Source organism: Myotis yumanensis, unplaced genomic scaffold, assembly GCF_028538775.1.
Source record: "Myotis yumanensis isolate MYYU_CA2020_CCGP unplaced genomic scaffold, mMyoYum1.0.hap1 SCAF_8, whole genome shotgun sequence".
Lineage (NCBI taxonomy): Eukaryota > Metazoa > Chordata > Mammalia > Chiroptera > Vespertilionidae > Myotis > Myotis yumanensis.
The window spans coordinates 10,711,223-10,732,916 of record NW_027223759.1 but is presented as its reverse complement, the minus strand read 5'-3'; the positions used below and the strand labels follow the sequence as shown (position 1 = coordinate 10,732,916).

At 36.0% G+C, this 21,694-nt stretch overlaps 1 protein-coding gene across 1 annotated transcript in view; it reads right to left on the bottom strand.

The window, feature by feature from the left end:
* CARF (calcium responsive transcription factor) overlaps window positions 1–21,694 on the bottom strand; it is a 55,388-nt gene that overhangs the window by 32,552 nt on the left and 1,142 nt on the right. The window contains 7 exon segments of the mRNA XM_070421883.1: window positions 316–436; window positions 5,372–5,561; window positions 7,166–7,250; window positions 8,580–8,709; window positions 11,666–11,786; window positions 12,773–13,000; window positions 13,421–13,532. Of these exon segments, the coding sequence (XP_070277984.1) occupies window positions 316–436; window positions 5,372–5,561; window positions 7,166–7,250; window positions 8,580–8,709; window positions 11,666–11,786; window positions 12,773–13,000; window positions 13,421–13,489 (944 nt within the window). The 5' untranslated portion in view covers window positions 13,490–13,532.

The following is a 21,694-nucleotide window of genomic DNA, read 5'->3' as shown; positions in this document are numbered from 1 at the left end:
TGCCCTTGACCGGAATCGAACCCGGGACCTTTCAGTCCGCAGGCCGACGCTCTATCCACTGAGCCAAACCGGTTTCGGCAATTTTAAAAATTTCTGACTCTCTATCCCTCTCCCTTCCTCTCTGTAAAAAAATCAATAAAATATATTAAAAAAAAAAAAGAGTTGCTGCTTTAAAGAGGGATAAGGGAGCAAGAGTAAGAAGAAAGTCAGATCTCACTGTATATTTTTTGGAGCTGCTAAAACATTAAAAAGTGAATATTAGCTATTCAAAAATAAGTACTTAATAAGAAAGAAATAAAAGAAATGAAAGCTTACCGGGCTGGACAAGTGGCTTTGTAGAGGTGACAAGGCCTGCTTTCCTGCTCACTGATCTTTTTTAACTGGAAACCTCTTCTCCTTGGCCCATACTGACACTCCATTACCACGGCTCTACTCCCTGTGGGCCAAGACCAACTACTGCTATTATATCAAGTATCTATCCATTCTGGATACTAGATTAAAAATAACTTGGTGGTGGCTATATCAAAATCTATACTTTGTTACACAACTTTAAGGAAAGAATACAGCAATACGACTTATTTTAAAAAAATGTACAAATAAATTTAAAAGTTGATTGTAATATTTAGCAAATGTACCACATTATGTTAAGTAAATGAGTAAATACTACATTTACTGAATGTCAACTAGTATTTACAACATACATATGATTTTAATAGTAAAATTTACCATTTTATAAATAGAAATTAGTACACGCTGTATTTGTGAATAAATAATGTCATTTAAAATTATATTTCCTTTTATAATTACTTATTTCTTTTTTTCTATTTGGGCTGTTAGAATAATGTGATAACCAGTCACTAAGATGCCCCCCATTGATCCCTGCCTCCTAGTTCTCATGTCCTTGTGTGATTCCCTTCCCTTGACCATGGTCTAGACTTACTAACTTCCAATGAACATAGCTGAATTGGCAGGACGTTTTTTCTTATATTAGGTTATTTTAAAAGTCTGTGACTTCCATCTTGAATACTCCCTTCTTAGATTGCTCTCTCTGGGAAAAATCAGCGTCACATAGCGAGGCAGCTCTGTGTAGAGACCCTTGTGGCAAGGAATAAGGTCTGCTACCAGCTGCATCTGTGAGCTTGGAAGCAGACATCCCAGGCACTCACGAGATGACCGCAGCTCCAGCCAACACCTTCACTGCAGGCTTGTAAGAGAACCTAAGGCAGAACCACCTGCTAAGCCATTCTTGGACGACTGAGCCCCAGAAACTGTGAGGTAAAAAATGCTTGTTGTTTTCAGTCTCAAGTGTGGGGTACTTTGTTACACAGTAATAGATAATACAAATATGTAGATGTAAAAACTATACAGTTAAGATTTTAAGTTGATGCAGCCACTATGGAAGGCAGTATGGAGGTTCCTCAAAAAATTGGAAATGGAACTCCCATTTGACCCTGTGATCCCACTTCTAGGAATATATCCCAAGAAACCAGAAACACCAATCAGAAAGGATATATGCACCCAGATGTTCATAGCAGCACAATTCACCATAGCTAAGATCTGGAAACAGCCTAAGTGCCCATCAGTAGATGAATGGATTAGAAAACTGTGGTACATCTACACGATGGAATACTATGCTGCTGTTAAAAAGAAGGAACTCCTACCATTTGCAACATCATGGATGGAACTGGAGAGCATTATGCTAAGTGAAACAAGCCAGTCAATGAAGGAAAAATACCACATGATCTCACTCATTCATGGATAATAAAGACCATTACAAACTTTTGAACAATAATAGATACAGAGGCAGAGCTGCCTCAAACTGATTGTCAAACTGCAGTGGGAAGGCCAGAGAGAGTTGGGGGGCAGGAGGGAGGGGAGTAAGAGATCAACCGAAGGACTTGTATGCATGCATATAAGCATAACTAATGGACATAAGACACTGGGGGGTAAGGGAGGGTAGGGGTTTGTCAAGGGCGGGGGGGAAAAAAGGACACTTATGTAATACCCTTTGTAATACTTTAAGCGAAAAAAAAAAAAAAAAAAGTTGTTACTGTAACAAAAAAAAAAATAAAACAAAAAAAAAGATTTTAAGTTGAATATCCTATTCTAGGGTACAGCAAACTTCTAAAATATAAAAACAAAAATGCAAATCATGAATTAAAATGTTGATAAAGCTGACATTAAAATGTAAAACCTGTATTTAAAAGACACCGTAAATAAAGGTAAAGTAAAAACAACAGTTTGAAAAACAGTATTTTATAAGACACATAACAAAAGATTAAAGTGCAGAATATGAAGAACCATAAAAAAAATTTTTAAATAAAGAAACAACCAAACAGAAAAATGGGCAAAGGCTAAGAACAGGCAATTCAGAAAGAAAAAGGATATCAAACTAACAAACAAAAAGATGTTCAACTGCACTAGTAAAGAGGGAAATACAAATTGAAACAATAGTAAAATACTATCCCACATTCCTCAAATGGCAAAAATTGACAATAATCTAAAAAAACTGACTCCACTGATCAAGTTAACATCACTAAAAGGTGTGACACATAGGTAGCAATAAGGAGGCAGAACTTACGAAGTATTCTTGCAAAAAATACTTTTATGAAAATTGAATCTTCACTCAATTAAGCCTCTAAATCTAACAGTTTATAGGAAGTAGATGAGATAAAAGGACATGTTAAATCACACCACAGAGATAGAACCAGCAAAATCCAGAATATGGCAAACTCTACAGAACAAACTATCTGAGGGGAAACAGGATAGAAATTTTTAGATAAAAATAAATATAAGATATATGTTAACCAAATATACTCTTTGACCTCTGTTTGGATGTGAATCTGAACAAACCTATGGAAAAAAGAATTGAGATAAATGGAAGAATGGAAACACTGGACATTTTATGACATTAAGAAATTACTGGTAATTCTTTTAAAGCATGATAATGGGATTCTCCATATACATATATACTAGAGGCCTGATGCATGAAATTTGTGCAAGAGTAGGCCCTCGCAGCCCCAGCTTTGTCTGGAAGGTCGTCCGGAAGGTCATTCTGCTGTTCAGCCATCCAGTCTAATTAGCATATTAGCTCTTTATTATATAGGATATATACATATATATATACATATACATATATATATATATGTAGAGAGAAAGAGAGGAAGAGTCCTTATCTTTTAGAGACATATACTTTAGTATATACTATATACCAGGGCATCTCAAACTTTTTAAACTTCTTCCTTAGTGTGACTATCCATAAAATACTACTGTTTGATTAGTGAGAAAACCTGAAGTCATTTTCAAGGTCCACCATTTCTTCTTTTCAGGCGGGTCAAGTGTCTAAGCTTTCTAAATCTCTGTTTTCTGGCTAATGAAAAGAGAATAAGATTCCACCGAGTGTCCTATCTACCTACTCCAGGACTTCTGTGAGGATCAAATGAGATGAGGCAGGGGAAAACGCTTCACAGATATTTGGTTAAAGTGTACTGGCTATGAAGCAAGTCGTGTTCCTGGGCTGAAGACACTCCAAGGAGGCTAGTAGTCACTAGGGAGAGGAAGCTGGGCGTTGCCACATGATGTCATTACCTGGCGCCCACGGCTACCGTTTCTGGGCTAGGCTGGGCCGCATTTTGCGCCACGGCAGCATGGGCTGTGACTTGGTGGGCTGTTGCTCCGGGGTGGTGGTGGGGCCCGAGTCCCACTTGGGGGAAGCTGAGTGTTGCTTTGTCGGCACCAGGTCCATGGCTGCCATTTCTTTGTAAATGGCCAGTGCACATCACAGCAGCTCCTGCATTGAGCGTCTGCCCCCTGGTGGTCAGTGAGTGTCATATCAACCAGTCAGATGGGCAGAGGAACACTTAGCATATTAGCCTTTTATATAGAGACCCAACACGGGTGGGGCCATGCGGGGGGAGGGGCTGCAGGCGGTTGGGGGTGCCTATTGGGGTCGGTTGGCCGCAGCTGTGCACATTATAGCGACCGGTCATTCCAGTCGTTCCAGTTGCTTGGCTTTTATATATATAGATTGTCTACAGAATACATGCTAGAAGTATTTTGTAACATTACATTATTATAGTCCAAAAATTCAAACTTCTAAAACACATGTGGCCAAAAACAATTGAGAGAAGGAATTTTTGAACTTATACAACCACTTTAGTGAACAGCTTGTGAGAATCTTGTAAAGATGAAATGGGCATAAGTCACACTCAGTAATTCCACTTTAACACATAATTACATCTTTTCTACAAAAATGTATATTGTGGAGGTCTGACTATAGCATTTGTAATATTGAAAAGCTGGAGACCTGAATGATTATTTATAGAAAAGTAATTGTGTTTTGGTCATATGCTGGACTGTTATATAATAACTAAGTTGAGTTAACTGGGATCTATAAGTATCAATATGGATAGATTTCAAAATAAGGGTGAGTGAAAAATGTACATAATAATGTCTACAGTTTATTATTTATATATATTTTTTAAATATTCAAAACAACAAAATATATAATCATAGATACAAACATGTATGGTAAAGTATAAAAACAGACTTGAAAGATACACACCAAATTCACGTAGTGGCTACTTGTGAAGAGTTAAAAAGGAATTAGAACTAGGGTAGTGGAAAATGTTGCATTTCTTTTGTACAATACTGATAAACCTGGGCACAAGCTACATTTATCTTATCTTCCTCTAAGTATTTCTTTTTACCCTCAGAGGTCCAGGATGAGGCTGCAACTCTTCCAGCTCAATCAGTACCCACATAGTCCTGGAATAAATCACTTATTTTTAGGTTCTGTGGGATCTGACTGGTCTTAGGGTAAATCTCTGGGAATTGTCTGAAACTCTACTGCTCTAGTAAACACTAGTGTTTGAGAATACTGTATATAATGCATCTGATGCTTGAGAACCCTGATATTAAAATTCTATATAACCCTTGATTATACACAATTCTATATAGTAACTCAAGACTTATAGGTTATATAAAATGGACATAAATTTGTACCACAAGACAAATCAAAAGAGGAGAGAATATCTGGAGATTGGATAAAAAAACAAAAACAAAACACAAGAGATATACATATTTAAGATAATAAAATTGCTTACTGTTTAATTTCTATTAAAGAGGTGTACCTGGAATTTCAATATTATTTTTTATTTTCAGCATAATATCAAAAGGAAGCATGATTTGTTGAATATATTAAAATGCAATTTTACAAATATTGGTTATGTTTATTTTAAGTATTCTTTTTAGTTTAATATACATTTTTATCAATTAACATTTAGTTATCATCTACCAAAATGAAAACCACAGTTTCAGAATGGATCATGGCTACTGCTGAACCTTTTAAAATATTTCTTTTAAAAAGTACCTGTATTGACAAATGGAATTCCATCATATGGGACATACTGGGATTTCCACATCAAACGTGTAGCTGGCTTGGCTGGGCTTGGAGATTGGCGAGTCCCCCAAACACTCTGTGTTTGCTGCTTGTGAAATGTTAAAACACTTTCTAATTCAGTCTCACTTACACAGTAGCCCCGGTATGAATCTCCAATTTTCTGCATGTAGTAAAATTAAATAACAAAATTATTAGCAAATATGTTTCATTGTACAAAAAATTTAATGAGGTGATTGTCCAAGATAAAAGACTCATCAGCTCTCAAAAGACAATGTGATTTCTCCTTCAGATCAATGGTCTATTACAACCAGCAGACCTGGTCTGAATTCAACTAGCGTCATCAAATAGATACTGTCCAGGTATTTGTTAGAGAATGCCAAACTCACTGCCACATTGACTTTATCAAAATCTTGTTAGAGACAAATAATCTTTAAGGAAAATAGCTTGAAGAATATATCATGTATCCATTCTTCCATATACTTAAAATTCTCCCCCCATATCCAACCAAATCAGCATAAAACTAGCCACACGGCACTGGTTCCCTGTGGAGCTTCTTTAATGAAACTGATTTTGATATTATGCCATGAATCTGTTTGAAAACCTATGAAAACTGTGATGTATCTTATTTAAAAATGATGTCAAAGAATTTGTTCATTATATCAGCATTCTTTTCATGAAGACCCTTCTCTGGAATTCCTGTCTGACCTTAAGTGCCAAAAATAAGTAATTGGTTTTTCTTTTCCTTAGCTTGTGGAAATTAGCATAAATACTTTTATCTAATGGACACAGAATTTACTAATTAACTTGGTTTCCCCTTTTGAATATAGATGCTTAGAATATAGACAAGTATATATATGTCTCTGTATGTATATACACTCAACACAATATACATATAATGTATTATAAAATTGTATAACTAAAACATATAATTTTATTAATCAATGTCATTCAATAAATTCAATAAAATGGAATAAAAAAAGAAGAAACTGGTGATATATATTTGGGGATTTTTATAAAAGTGATAGTTGAAAGTCAACAAAGTTGATAAGCTGTACAAGGGATAAAACGTAGAGAAATAAAATAAGGTCAAACAGTGAACTTTGAAGAATTTCCACTGAGAAGATGAAAATAAATAAGCATAAGCAAAGAAAGAGAAGGAATGGTCAAAAGATCAAAAGTAGAGAAAAATGATGGCAGCTGAACAATGATTCTCTCTCATCATTGATGTTTCTCTCTCTTTCTCCTTTTCCCTTTCTCTCTAAAATCTATAAAAGTATATATATATTAAAAAGCCATGTTTATATTTTCATGAAAGACAAGGGAAAAAATGATAGTGAAGTGAGAAGATTTATATTATCTCTACTTTAATAGATCATACAAACTCTAAGGAATAAAAGAATAGATGAGAGATACAGCCTCTGTTAGTCGTTTTCACAAGTAGACATTTTGGGGCCTAGCTGGTTTGGCTCAGTGCATAGAGCATCGGCGTGCAGACTGAAGCATCACCGATTAGATTCCAGTCAAGGGCACATACTTCAGCTGCAGGCTCAATCCCTGGCCCGGTCAGGGTGCATGCAGGAGGCAACCAATCAATGTGTCTCTCACATGGGTGTTTCTCTCTATCTCTCCCCTTCCCTTCCACTCTCTCTAAAAATCAATGGAAAAATACCATCCATTGAGGATTAAGAAACAAAAAAAGGTGGACATTTTGGGATGAATTGTAATTCATTAAGTGAATCTAGGTAAGGGTTGTTTTTAACTCACCTCACAACTCCTAAGACGGCAGGCCCATATAGGTGTGTTAGAAGAAAGTGGCTGGAGAGGAGCCAGAAATGGTTCTTCAAGCATTCTGAGAGAGGGGAGAAATATATTTAAATATACGTTACAAGTTACACATATACATGGCATTCAACTGCTTTATTTTCTTAGGCAGTATCAAAGACAAACTATTGAGGTCATCAATAAGAAATTAGAATAATGACAGATTGATCTGATGGGTATATTAATTATAATTTTATTTAATCATGACTATTTTAGTACCTGCTAACACAAATGCCCAAGTTTGTGCTTCCAAGTACCTGTAGTTCCAACAATTTCAAGTATTTTATCTGTCTCGTTAAAATCGTATATTTTTCTCATTATATAGTTACTTTCAATTATTAAAAAATGAGCTAATAAAACATCTTCAGGTGACTTGTTAAGAATAGCATGATAGCTGGCCAGTATAGCTCAGTGGTTGAGTATACAGGCATGCACCAAGAGGTTCAATTCCCCGTCAGGGCACATGTCAGGGCTGCGGGCTCAATCACCAGCAGAGGTTGTGTAGGAGGCAGCCCATGGGTGTTTCTCTCTTATTGATTTTTCTAGCTCTCTCTCCCTCTCCCTTCCCTTCTCTTTAAAATAAATAAAAACATAAAGGAATAGCATGATATTATGTCAAGTTCTAAGACTAAAGGTCATAAGTATTATGTGAATTTAAAAATATTTTCATAGATTAAAAAATACTAATAATATAAAAACCATGTCTAGCCCGGTCAGGATGGCTCAATGGTTGAGCATCTACCTATGAAGCAGGAGGTCACAGTTCAATTCCCGGTCAGGGCACATGCCCAGATTGCAAGCTCAAGCCTTAGTGTGGGATGTGCAGGAGGCAGCCAATCAATGATTATCTCTCATCATTGATGTTCCTATCTCTTTCTCCTTTTCCCTTCCTCTCTAAAATCAATAAAAATATATATATTTTAAAAAGCCATGTTTATATTTTCCTAAATTATTATAAAGTGTTATTTTAATGCAAAAGTAAAAGCAGAAATACATATTAACAAAACACATTTTAAACACTTTACCACAGAGGAATTAAATGCATAAAAATGTGATGAGACCATTAAAAATTTTAGGAACTAGAATGAATATTTCTTTATTCTAAAAATTCCATTAGTGTCAGGTGTTTCCAGGTTGTTTTAAATACGATAGGAAAGCAGCACTTTGGACATTTCCTCTTTTAGACTAGATTCCTTACTGCCAAGAAGCCATTAAAATAAAGGTATGTTTGATGACAGCCTATTGTATTTCCTGAATTTCTGATCTTTTCTACAGTCAGCCAGCTTTAGATGTAATAATTAAAAGACTGTATTTCCATGGTGATAACAAAAGATGAGCTACTGTCCCCTTGACTCACCTGGTCACTGTCTTTTGGGGCAATGTGAGGGATGCTTGTGGATGCAGAATATAACTACTGTTATGGTCAGCGAGAGCATCGAGTCTTGCAGTTGGTAAGTTTCTGTTGCTGGGTTTCTCTTCAGAGGCATCTTAACCACAATCACAAGAACAAAACAACATCACTATCTTGAATAAGACCATGAGAATGTAACTAACTAGAACTTTAATATTTGAAACAGGAAAGGGAAGATATGCTCTGAAGCTAAAGACAATAAACCTTACAATGCTTTATTGAGAATTTCTCTGATAAACTTGTTTACTTTCCAATTTTAATACTGACTACTAAAATTCTGTAATTAAGTTTTTGGAACTTATATTGAACATCTAGGATATAACAGTGGTAGAAATAATTGTTATACATATTTAGAGTCTGTATAATTTCCGATTATACATAATAGGAAAATGTAAAACTGACTTGTTTTTGTTTCTGTACCATGTTTATTATGTTTTCTGCAAACTATGTTTTTTTCCCTTAAGCTTTTGTTTTAAGAACTGTTAACAAAGACAAAGAATCATAAACATTAAGGTAAAAATATCTACCCTAAATCATAACTATGAACGAGCAACAGAAGAGTGTAACTATGATGTTAGAAAAGAGATTCAAATAGATGGAATGGTAAGGGAAGCAAAAGGAAGAGAATAGTGTTATCATTAAATATGTGGAGAAAAAGTAAAATAAAAAGAAACTGGAAATACGAATCTCCTTTCTGAAATTGAAGGAACAAAGAAAGAAGGAAAAGAGCAAAGAGGATGAAAAGAATCATTTAAAAAGTAATAAGTGGAGGAGAACCAAGATGGCAGCATAGGTTAACGCCAGAGTTTGCTGCCTCGAACAACCACTTCAAAAATACAACTAAAAGACAGAACGGACATCATCCAGAACCACAGGAAGGCTGGCTGAGTGGAAGTTCTACAACTAGGAGGAAAGAGGAAACCATACCCAGACTCAGAGGAGGCGCAGTGCTGAAGTAAAATACTAAGGTGCCGAGTGCATGTGGAGCGGGCCGGCGGCAGAGGGTGCGGTTGTTGTTTTCAATCGGAAGGGAGTTTCAGACTCTGAGCTCCACATCCGGGCGAGTCTCTAGGGACCCAGACTCAAACGGGAGAAGCAGGAAGGCAGCTTTCTCTCCGAGGTTTGCCGCGGTTGCAGAGCCGCTGGGGATGGAACTGAGAGCAGCCATAACTGCTTGCTCCGCCCGCCCTGTAGATCCCCTGGGACCCGCCCCGCCCAAGCCCTGCACAGAGGCACTTGCCGGATAGCCTCAGGCAAAGGCTCGACTAGCACTGCCCTAGAGATCCAGCACAGAACTCTCCCACTGCAGACACAGCTGACTCTCATAGCCAGTTAGCCTGGAGGTCAATTTACCCCCAGTATTGCCGACAACAATCAAGGCTTAACTACAAGACTGCCCACAAAGACCACAAGGGGGTGCACCAAGAAAGCATAAAAAATTCGGAGACAAAGAAACATGACAGAAATGGAGGATATAGAGCTAAAAAACGCACTTTTAAGGTCTTTCAATAATCTTCTAGAAACTGCCGATAAACTTGATGAGAGCCTCAAGAAATCTAATGAGACCCTCGATGTTGTGATAAAGAACCAACTAGAAATTAAGAATACACTGACTGAAATAAAGAATATTATACAGACACCCAACAGCAGACCAGAGGAGCACAAGAATCAAGTCAAAGATTTGAAATGCGAAGAAGCAAAAAACACCCAACCAGAAAAGCAAAATGAAAAAAGAATCCAAAAATACGAAGATAGTGTAAGGAGCCTCTGGGACAGCTTCAAGCGTACAAACATCAGAATTATAGGGGTGCCAGAAGATGAGAGACAGCAAGATATTGAAAACCTATTTGAAGAAATAATGACAGAAAACTTCCCCCACCTGGTAAAAGAAATGGACTTACAGGTCCGAGAAGCGCAGAGAACCCCAAACAAAAGGAATCCCAAGAGGACCACACCAAGACACATCATAATTAAAATGCCAAGAGCAAAAGACAAAGAGAGAATCTTAAAAGCAGCAAGAGAAAGAAAATCAGTTACCTACAAGGGAGTACCCATACGACTATCAGCTGATTTCTCAACAGAAACTTTGCAGGCCAGAAGGGAATGGCAAGAAATATTCAAAGTGATGAATACCAAGAACCTACAACCGAGACTACTTTATCCAGCAAAGCTATCATTCAGAAGTGAAGGCCAGATAAAGAGCTTCACAGATAAGAAAAAGCTAAAGGAGTTCATCACCACCAAACCAGTATTATATGAAATACTGAAAGGTATCCTTTAAGAAGAGGAAGAAGAAGAAAAAGGTAAAGATACAAATTATGAACAACAAACATGCATCTATCAACAAGTGAATCTAAGAATCAAGTGAATAAATAACCTGATGTACAGAATGAACTGGTGATTATAATAGAATCAGGGACATAGAAAGGGAATGGACTATTTTGGGGGGGGGAAAGGGGTGTGGGAGATGCGGGAAGAGACTGGACAAAAATCGTGCACCTATGGATGAGGACAGTGGGTGGGGAGTGAGGGCGGAGGGTGGGGCCGGAACTGAGAGGAGGGGAGTTATGGGGGGAAAAAAGAGGAACAAATGTAATAATCTGAACAATAAAGATTTAATTTAAAAAAAAAGTAATAAGTGATATGACTAACAACAATACTGATAAAAATACATAAAAATACAAATGTAAAATCTTCTCCAGTAGCTATTAGCACTATATTCCTGTTATCATTGTTGGTATTATTACTATTATCATAATTAAGAATTTATTTTATGCTCACTGGTCATTTGGGAGGAAGCAAGAGTCAACCAGCTTCATAGAATTCCAAAATGAAATAGACAGCTAACCTAGACAGGAGTTGAAAAATGAACTTAAAATTTATTTGGGCTAAGAAATTTTTTCTAATTATTCAGTTCACAACCTTACCCAAAGAAATCAATTTTAGCACTGACTTTCATGAGGTGATTTTTCTAAGTGTACATCTTTTTCTTCAAAACATTCTAAAATCCCCTATCTCCCATTATTACTCACCCTGAGGACTATTCATATCCACAAGTTGCCCCTGAGGTATAGTCACTTGTGTCATTCCTGTCTGGGTAGATGGAATTACACGAAGCATCTGTCCATTTTCTGATGAGCTGGCAACAATCATCTTGGATTCATTAAAAAAGAAATCAAATGCATAAGCCGCTACTAATTTAAGAGTTATTATTTAAATCATTAAAGACATGCCTGCCTCTTTGGTCAATACTATTATTTCCCTCATTTTATAGATGAAAATACTGAGATACATAAAAATTTTTCCAAAGTCTCAAACTGTTAACTGGTAAAGCTAGAATTCAAAACAGGAAGTTTGACCCTATGTCTTATGATCTTAACCACCTATGATCGTAGTCATTACACATGGGTGAGATCTAATGACTCAGTAATATGACAAGGCTCTGATTGTCATATTGTATGTCAAATGTATTAACTTTTTATATTTATTGTCTTACCCATACATGTTTGTCCTATTTGTGTGGTAATCGTCTATATTTTAAGTCATTTTATTAGTTAAAAAAACAGTAACTTTTTAGATGTCTAATTAAACAGTATTTGTTTTTATATCTCTGCATTTATATATGTCCTGTCTTGGTCTATAGGGAATACTACAAAGTTCCAAAAAATCTAAAAGCATAGAGAAAAGTATACATTATACTTTTTTTCAGGTTAATACTGAACCCATTGCCTTAAATTTAGAGGAATGTCAATGTGTGGGAGGCAACCAGTCAATGTGACTCTTGAATGTTTGATAGGAAATGCAAATTTTTAAATCTTCAAACACAAGTAGTAAAACTACATATATATATATACATATATATAGTTAGTCCTCACCAGAGAATATTTTCTCTAGAGAGTGTGGAAAGGAGGGGGTGGAGAGAGAGAGAGAGAGAGAGAGAGAGAGAGAGAAAGGGAGAGTGAGAGGGAGGGAGGGAGAAGAGAGACACATAGACTGGTTGCCCCCACAGCACCCCCACAATGCAAGTATGTGCCTTTAACCAGCAATCGAACCTACGACCCTTTGGTATGCGGGCCGACGCTCTAACCATTGAACACACTGGTTAGGGCTAAAACTCGTTCTTTATAAAATATACTCACCATTTGTGCATTAGAATCCTCCAATGACTGAAGTTCATATTGAATAGGTTGCCCATTTTGGTCCACTAGGTGAAATTGCTCTGCAGAAAGAGTCTGTGCCTGAGTCAGGGGCCCTGGTATATTCTGTGATGTGAGTGAATTATCTGCTTCATGAGTAGTGACGGGCAAAACTCTATCAGAACTATTTTGTCCAAAGGAAGGATCCCTGGAGTCGATACAGGTTGAATGCTTTGCAAAAAAATAATAAAATAAATAATCACTTGGATGTTTGTAAAACATAACAATTTTTTAAAAAAACCGAATGTTTATAATAAAAATGAAGACTTTTTTTCAGTTAATTATCCACTTTACACTGCAAAAATTGTCAATTCACAGACTGATACAGACAGAAAGCAGTTCTTAAGTGAAATTGATTTTTATTATATTCAACCTCAAGTGATGAAATATAATTCAACATAGGATTTCATGGGTATAAAATGTTATGAATATACAAAACTAAATATGATAGAATTGTGAAAAATAAAATGTTAAAATTCTTGAATACATTAAGTATAACGGTATTCCTTCAGCATAAAAAGTTGTTAAATGGCATGTTGTTTTCCCTTAGAATGGGAAAAAGTTCCCAGTTGAATCCCTACCTCAAATTACCTGAGAATCTGTTTTTGAATCTTCGGAATCATTATGGTTGACTATTAATGAATCATTAGACTGTTCCATGCTGACATCATATTCAATTCCATTTTCTTCTATTATTTAAGAGCTGAAAGAGTTCAAATATCTGATCAATTAAAGCCTTAATGTTTTTACATAATTTATGTCTAAATCAAATCACTCACTTCCCCTACTCTGTTACCCTATACAATTTAGGTTAAGTCATTCCCACTCTATAAATAATAAACATTTTCGTTAAATGATTTGCCAAGGCACCAGAATATATTCAAGGCAGGACATAGTGCTATGCAGGTCCTTCTTCCAATCTTTCCACTCACATACTGGCTTATTAAGATTGCTGTTATGTGGCATATACTGTTATACCCTTCAAATACTTCTAAAACTCTCATTTTACAAAGATTTAATAAAAGTAAAGCCTTTTAACTTTATGAGTTGGATGTACCATATTGTAGCATTAAATAATTTTTAAAAAGATCTCTTGGTATAGGTGGAGATTAGGTATACAGAACTCTCACCATAATATACAGTCAAGCTTTGAAAATAAAGAAATATGTATTCCAAAGTTTGAGCTACTAAGGCCAGTACAGTGATTTTCAACTGTGGTGATTTTGTCTCCTTGCCCGCTCCCACCCCTCTAGGACATTCAGCAATGTCTGCAAACATTTTTGGTTGTCAGTATGGGGTCTGGGGAAGAGTGGAGGAGTGCTACTGGTATCTAATGGGATACTGCTGAAAATCTTAAAACGCACTGGACAGCCGCCACAACAAAAAGACCAATGTTGCTTAGGTTTACAAACTCTGACCTACTATATTGTAGTGAGTATAGGATTCTGTATTATCTAAACACACACACACACAAACGTTTTATGTCTTAAAACTGGTGTAAGGTTAAAATGAAACTGGTAAAGAATACCATTGAAAATTTATAATATAAAGTAAATCTCATAGAATCTTTTTAAGAACCCACCATTTTATTTTATTTTTTAAAAGACAGCATACATTTTTTTAAATCATTAAAATTTTATTTTTTCAATTAATATGTACTAAATTAAACTTTTCTATGTGTATATAATCTATGGATTTTAATACACATGTCCATGTAATCACCACCACAATCAGGATACACAATAATTTCATCACCCTAAATCCTAATTTAAATTTATACCTTGTACTTTAGATTTATTTAGTAGTATACCTATTTGAATACATTAAAAACATATTTTTCTGTGACAGTATGTAAATATTCATTTATAAAATTAACCATTTTTTAAAAATCTACAAGGTTAGCCATTTCATATTTCCAAAATATTGTAACTATTCTACCTCAAGTATAAATTGTAACAGGCTATAAAGTCACTCTTATTTTTAATATATAACTATGAAATATCTTTAAATTGCTTCTCCTTTAAGATTTTAAATTACTTGAGGGAGACCAAGATGGCGGCGTAGGTAAACACCGGAGACCGCTGCCGCAAACAACCATTTCAAAAATACAACTAAAAGACTGAACGGACATCACCCAGAACCACAGGAAGGCTGGCTGAAGAGAGACTCTACAACTAGAAGGAAAGAGAACAGCAAATCGAGGCTCAGAGGCGGCGCAGTGTGGAAAATACAAAGGTTTGCAGCGGCTGCCGGGGTTCTGAGAAGCAGAGCCTCTGGGAACGGGACTGAGCGTGGCCATAACTGCTCCCTCCGCCCGCCCTGTGGAGCCCGCCCCGCCCAAGCCCTGCGCACAGCCATTTGCCGATCGCCTCAGGCAAAGGCTGGATTAGCGCCTCCCCAGAAGGCAGACGTTTTCCATACAGCTGAATCCTATAGCCAGTCGGCCTGGGGGTCAAATCCCTCTAGTGTTAACTACAACAATTAAGGCTTGGCTAGAACAAGACTGCGCACAGAGACCACAAGGGGGTGCACCAAGAAAGCATAAAAGATGCGGAGACAAAAAAACATGACAGAAATGGAGGATATGGAGCTAAGAATCGCAATTTTGAGGGCTTGCCATAAATTTGTGCAGAGCCTCACGAAAACTAATGAGACCCTCGATGCTACGATAAAGAAATTAGAAAGTAAGCATACACGGACTGAAATAAAGAATATTATACCCAATAGCAGACCAGAGGAGTACAATAATCAAACCAAAGATTCGACAAAAAACACCCAATTGGAAAAGCAAAATGAAAAAAGAATCCGAAAGTGTGAAGATAGTGTAAGGAGCCTCTGGGACAGCTTTAAGCGGTCTAATATCAGAGTCATTGGAGTGCCAGAAGATGAGAGACAGCAAGATATTGAAAACCTATTTCAAGAAATAATGGCAGAAAACTTCCCCCACCTGGAGAAAGAAATGGACTTACAGGTCCAAGAAGCGCAGAGAACCCCAAACAAAAGGAATCCAAAGAGGACCACACCAAGACACATCATCATTAAAATGCCAAGAGCAAAAGACAAAGAGAAAATCTTAAAAGCAGCAAGAGAAAGAGGCTCAATTACCTACAAGGGAATACCCATACGACTGTCAGCTGATTTCTCAACAGAAACTTTGCAGGCCAGAAGGGAATGGCAAGAAATATTCAAAGTGCTGAATACCAAGAACCTACAACCAAGATTACTTTATCCAGCAAAGCTATCATTCAGAATTGAAGGTCAGATAAAGAGCTTCACAGATAAGGAAAAGCTAAAGGAGTTCATCACCGCCAAACCAGTATTATATGAAATGCTGAAAGGTATCCTTTAAGAAGAGGAAGAAGAAGAAAAAGGTAAAGATACAAATTATGAACAACAAACATGCATCTATCAACAAATGAATCTAAGAATCAAGTGAATAAATAACCTGATGTACAGAATGAACTGGTGATTATAATAGAATCAGGGACATAGAAAGGGAATAGACTGACTATTCTTGGGGGAAAAAGGGGTGTGGGAGATGCGGGAAGTGACTGGACAAAAATCATGCACCTATGGATGAACACAGTGGGTGGGGAGTGAGGGTGGAGGGTGGGGTGGGAGCTGGAAGGAGGGGAGTTATGGGGGGAAAAAAGAGGAACAAATGTAATAATCTGAACAATAAAGATTTAATTTAAAAAAAAAAAAAGAAAAAAAAAGATTTTAAATTACTTGTATTATAATCTAATTTATTACCAAAATTCCAAAAAATTGTAGTTACCTCTCAAGCTATAAGAGAAAAATTTTATTTTATAACTTTCTCAGATTGGCTTACTTATTTGATCTCTTCAACAACCCTGTGATTCAGTTACTTTCTCCAATTTCCATATAAAAAATAAGACTCAGGCAATTATGTAACTTTACCAAGATTACAAATACATTAAGTGGCCAAACACTCAAATCTACCTGTAGTGATCTCAAAGCCTACACTTCATTCTTATAATAGAAACTCTTTTGAGGTAACAAAGCTCCCTCCTTCCTTCATTAGTCCCTTTAAATATTTTTTTGATAGGTTAACAAATTAAAGATGCTATAAGTTCTTTGTTCATTGTTCTCAACTTTTCCTTGGTTATAATTTAATTAGAGGCATTCCTAATACCCAAAAGCTCTCCAGCAAGAAATCTAAGATCTCTTACTTCACCAGAAAACTGAGCTCTAATTATGCAGGCATTGCTCACTGAGAAAACATCCTGTAAATAGACTCAAGGGTTAAAAACTACAAATAGCTAAGGGGCAAGAATTCTAAAAACTTACTCTTCCCTTCCTAAGGTGCCTGGTCTTATTACAAATTATCCCTTCTGGCCTAAAAGTTCTTTTCATTTATTTAATTTCTCTTACCCTAACTTAAATTTCATCAATGAAATTTATTTGAGAGAGAGGTAGGGAGAGGGAGAGAAATAATGATTTGTTGTTCTGCTTATTTATGCATTCATTGGTTGCTTCTTGTATGTGCTCTGACTGGGATGGGACTAGCAACCTTGGTGTACAGGGATGACACTAACCAACTGAGCTACCCGGCCAGGGCTCATCAATGACATTTTCATTGGAGTTAATAAGCATTTTCTCTCAAAAAGAAAACTTTGGAAGGAGTAGCAGTCATTAACAAATTTGTGTTAATTTACATAAAGATAGCTTTCTTCCTTTAAGTTAAAAACAGCTACCGTGAAAAGTTCGGAGGTGAGACAGCAAGTACATCTGAGGCTCAGAGCACTAATTTAAAAAAAAAGGGGGGGCGGGGGGGGGGGGGGGGGGGGGGGGGGGACTCAGCAGGCCTGAGCTAGATGCTGCAGTGAGGATGTAGGGCAGGATGAACGCCTGGAAGTGCACTCATAAAGCGGTGGGGATGATGTTAAAACTAGGAAGATTGCCAAACATAAACCACTTACTTCCAAACTTTGCCCAGACTGGGATTTTGCCAATGGAAGAAAGGTACTTTATTTTTCTCATGTCTTCTGGGACCTCAAAACTCAAAAATTTCCTTTCAGTATGTACTACAATATACCTATTCTATGGGTTAGTATCACTTTTTCTGATTACACTGGGGAAATACTACTTAAAGTAGTTTCTATACGTAAAATTGGGTTTCAATATCTCTTGACCTAACCCACTGCTGAATTGGAAATTAAAAGTACATTTTTAAGATACAGATAACCTTTTTTTCCATTGATTTTGTTGTTGTTGTTAATCCTCACCCGGAAAGGGGTGGAGCTGTAACCTGCAACCCAGGTACATGCCACTGTTTTAAAAAATAACTTGAATGCAGTGTAAAGTATTACTCCTTCCTTCCCTAATCCTTCTAAGCAATGTGCATTGCCTTTTATCATGTCAAAGTAAAGGTTTTTTAAAGAATGAGGATATTAATATCAAATATCTAGGTATAAAATGTTCTTTGCCAACAAGTAACCATAAACATAACAAAGTACCTATATAGAATGTAATGCAGTGGTTCTCAACCTTCTGGCCCTTTAAATACAATTCCTCATGTTGTGACCCAACCATAAAATTATTTTCGTTGCTACTTCATCACTGTAATGTTGCTACTGTTATGAATTGTAATGTAAATATCTGATATGCAGGATGGTCTTAGGCGACCCCTGTGAAATGGTCGTTTGACCGCCAAAGGGGTCGCGACCCACAGGTTGAGAACCGCTGGTGTAATGTGACTTTTCCCTTAAGTCATAATAGATAATTGTGAACTTTTATGACAGCTGTTGCTTTCAATTAGTTAAAAATAAAATTATTACCTTCAGGAAGTAGCTCAAATTTAAATTCCAGGCCTCAAGCATCCTACTACCCCTCAAAATGCCCTCTTGTCCACTGAAGTTCATCCTTTCTGCAGCAATAAAATCATGACAGTAGTAGCTTCATTTATATGAGAGATATAATTATGTCTTCATAGCAGCATTTTTTTTCTGTAATGAGAACATATTCAATGTTTATCTTATTTTCCTACATATAAAGAAAAATACTAGATTTTGTTATACAGATTTATTATAAAATAGCCATTGCAAGCCTGGTATAGTGGAACCATCAGCTGACTCAATTGACATGAACTGAAGGCTAGAACTGACTTCACTAGAACTGCCCTTGTCTTGTGGTAGGTGATCTAACTTCTGTTTCTTTATATAAAATCAGACATTTGGACTTAGTTTTTGTTTCAACTCTCACATTCTAGAACTACTGAAACAAAGACCTCCGCAGCAGATTACATTTTTGTCCACAATAAAAATATTTACTAATGGAGCATAGCAACTTTTGAAGCTATAGAAGCTATAAAGCCCTCCTCCCCATACCCTACTCCCAATAATATCCTGGAATTGATTTGACAAGCTTATTTCTTAATCAAGTAGTATTGGGCTTGGATACGAGAACAGAAAAGAGAAAGTATTAAATATATACTATATGTAGTTAATGACTGGACTTCAGAACACACACTAAGGCATTAAATTCTGCTGGCAAATTGCTTTCTAAAATGTTTCACATTACATTAAAAAAGTGGATAGATTAGGAAGAAAGTGTTGTTAGAAGTTGTTTTAATTTATAGGGAAGGGGGCTTTTTATTGTTTACACATATTTCATACATGGCAGAGGGGAAGTGACTACTCAGGCTACAGTCACTCATATCTCTGTAGGCCATGTTTGGGCTACTGCTGTTTTGATTTTACTCAGCTGCATTTCTATTTGTTCAAAAATTTAGAGGCAATTCTCAGCTGCAATTTCTAAAAATCTGTCTTAATATCAAATTATTCTGTTTTTTTTTGCCCATAGGCTTTTGTGTAAATTTATCCACTAAAACCAACAGTCTGAAATAAATCCCCAAAGAGGTCAGGTTAAGAATAAAGCCACTTGAGGTTTACTCTTAAGAGTTTCTTTTAATTCTATGTACCTTGATTAGTCTCAAGATTTAAAGGATCTTGAAAGCTATTAAATATCAGTATCAGATCTTATTAACTACATCTTAAAAATATTGCTCAAGCCCTGACCGGTTTGGCTCAGTGGATAGAGCGTCAGCCTGTGGACTGAAGGGACCCAGGTTCGATTCCGGTCAAGGGCATGTACCTTGGTTGCGGGCACATCCCCAATAGGGGGTGTGCAGGAGGCAGCTGATTGATGTTTCTCTCTCATTGATGTTTCTAACTCTCTATTCCTCTCCCTTCCTCTCTAAAAAAAAAAAAAAAAAATCAATAAAAATATATTTTAAAAAATATTGCTCAAAAGTACTTTAGAAAATATCTTTCATCTTTTAGGGTAGGTAAATGACATAATGTACCTTTTATGATCTATACAAAATTAATATGAATCAGTGGTGTCAAAATTAAATCAAGACTACTAGTTCATAAGTATTTTATAGAATAATTTAATTTTTTAAAGGTGGGTGAAAGTTATAGCATGCTAAATCAACATCAAAAATTTAAATGTATGCAAATTTATATAGAAACCATAACATATTTTAACTTCTTTTTTTCAGTGGAAAAAAAAAAATTTAAGGCTAGTATTCAGTGTCTCTTTTATCTAAGATTTGTTCTTCCTATAAATTTCCTTGTAATTTTGGTTTCTATCCATTTCCTGTATATACACACCTCTTCTTACCTCTTTGCTCTTTGAGAACTTCACAAATTATTTCATGTAATCCTCACAATGACTCTGAGGCAGATTTTATTATCTCTATTTATAGATAAGAAAACCAAAGCTCTCAAGTAACTTCCTTAAGATCACAAAGAGCATTAGAGCTCAGATTCAAAACTAGGAGGAAAAAAACAAAAACCCAGAACAATTTGGACTCCAAAGTCCTAACTGTCTTTATACCATACCACATCATATCATCATATACATTTAAAAAAACACACCCTATACTAAAAAAAAAACACACCAAACATATTCCAAGCTGTTCCCCCAATAACAATGTGTCTTCATGAGGACCGTAGTAAATAAATCATGTAGGAAATCATTAAGAACCAAAGACGTGCAGTTAATATTCTAAGTAAACAAGGAAAATACTCAAAGAAAAAACACTAACTACCTTAGGTATTGCATGGAGACAACACCAAATATAAGACATGTCACTGCTGAAAACATACCAAAGCCATCATACTAGGTGTTTACTTAATTTTTGGAATACCTGTTAACTAGTTTTTCCTTAAAGTTCTCAGTCAAATGAAAAATGTATTTTAGTGAATTCAATATTTCTGCATTGACAATTGAAGTTTTATCTCATTAAGCCTTCAGGTTCTGTATCTTATTTTTTACACATATTTTTTCATTGATTTCAGAGCAGGAGAGAGAAATAGAAACATCAATGATGAGAGGGAATCACTGATTGCTGCCTCCTGCACCCCCTGCTACTGGGGATTGAGCCCACAATCCCCGCATGTGCCCTTGACCAGAATCAAACCATGATCTCCTGGTTCATAGGTCTACGCTCAACCACTGAACCACCCGGCCAGAGTTTCTGGTACTTTTCATTCAAATTAAGAGCAACCTATATTGACTCTTACCAGGTACTATATTTTTTTTATTTTGATAAATTTAAATCAATGATACTTTAAAATGTATTAATCTACTGATTAACTATGTTTCTAAAGGAATTTTGAGCAATAAGATATCAATAATTTTAAAATTACCTGAAAAATAACTTTTTTGAAGATTTATTTGAGGTTCAATGACATTGAATTCAGGTAATTTTAACTGCTGTAACTCAAAAATCACTAATGGTTAAAGAAGAATGATGTTTAAAACTGTCAAACTTCTACCCACTGCCACCAAATGAATGAATGAAACAGGGAGACCTCAATTAAGCAACTGTTTCAA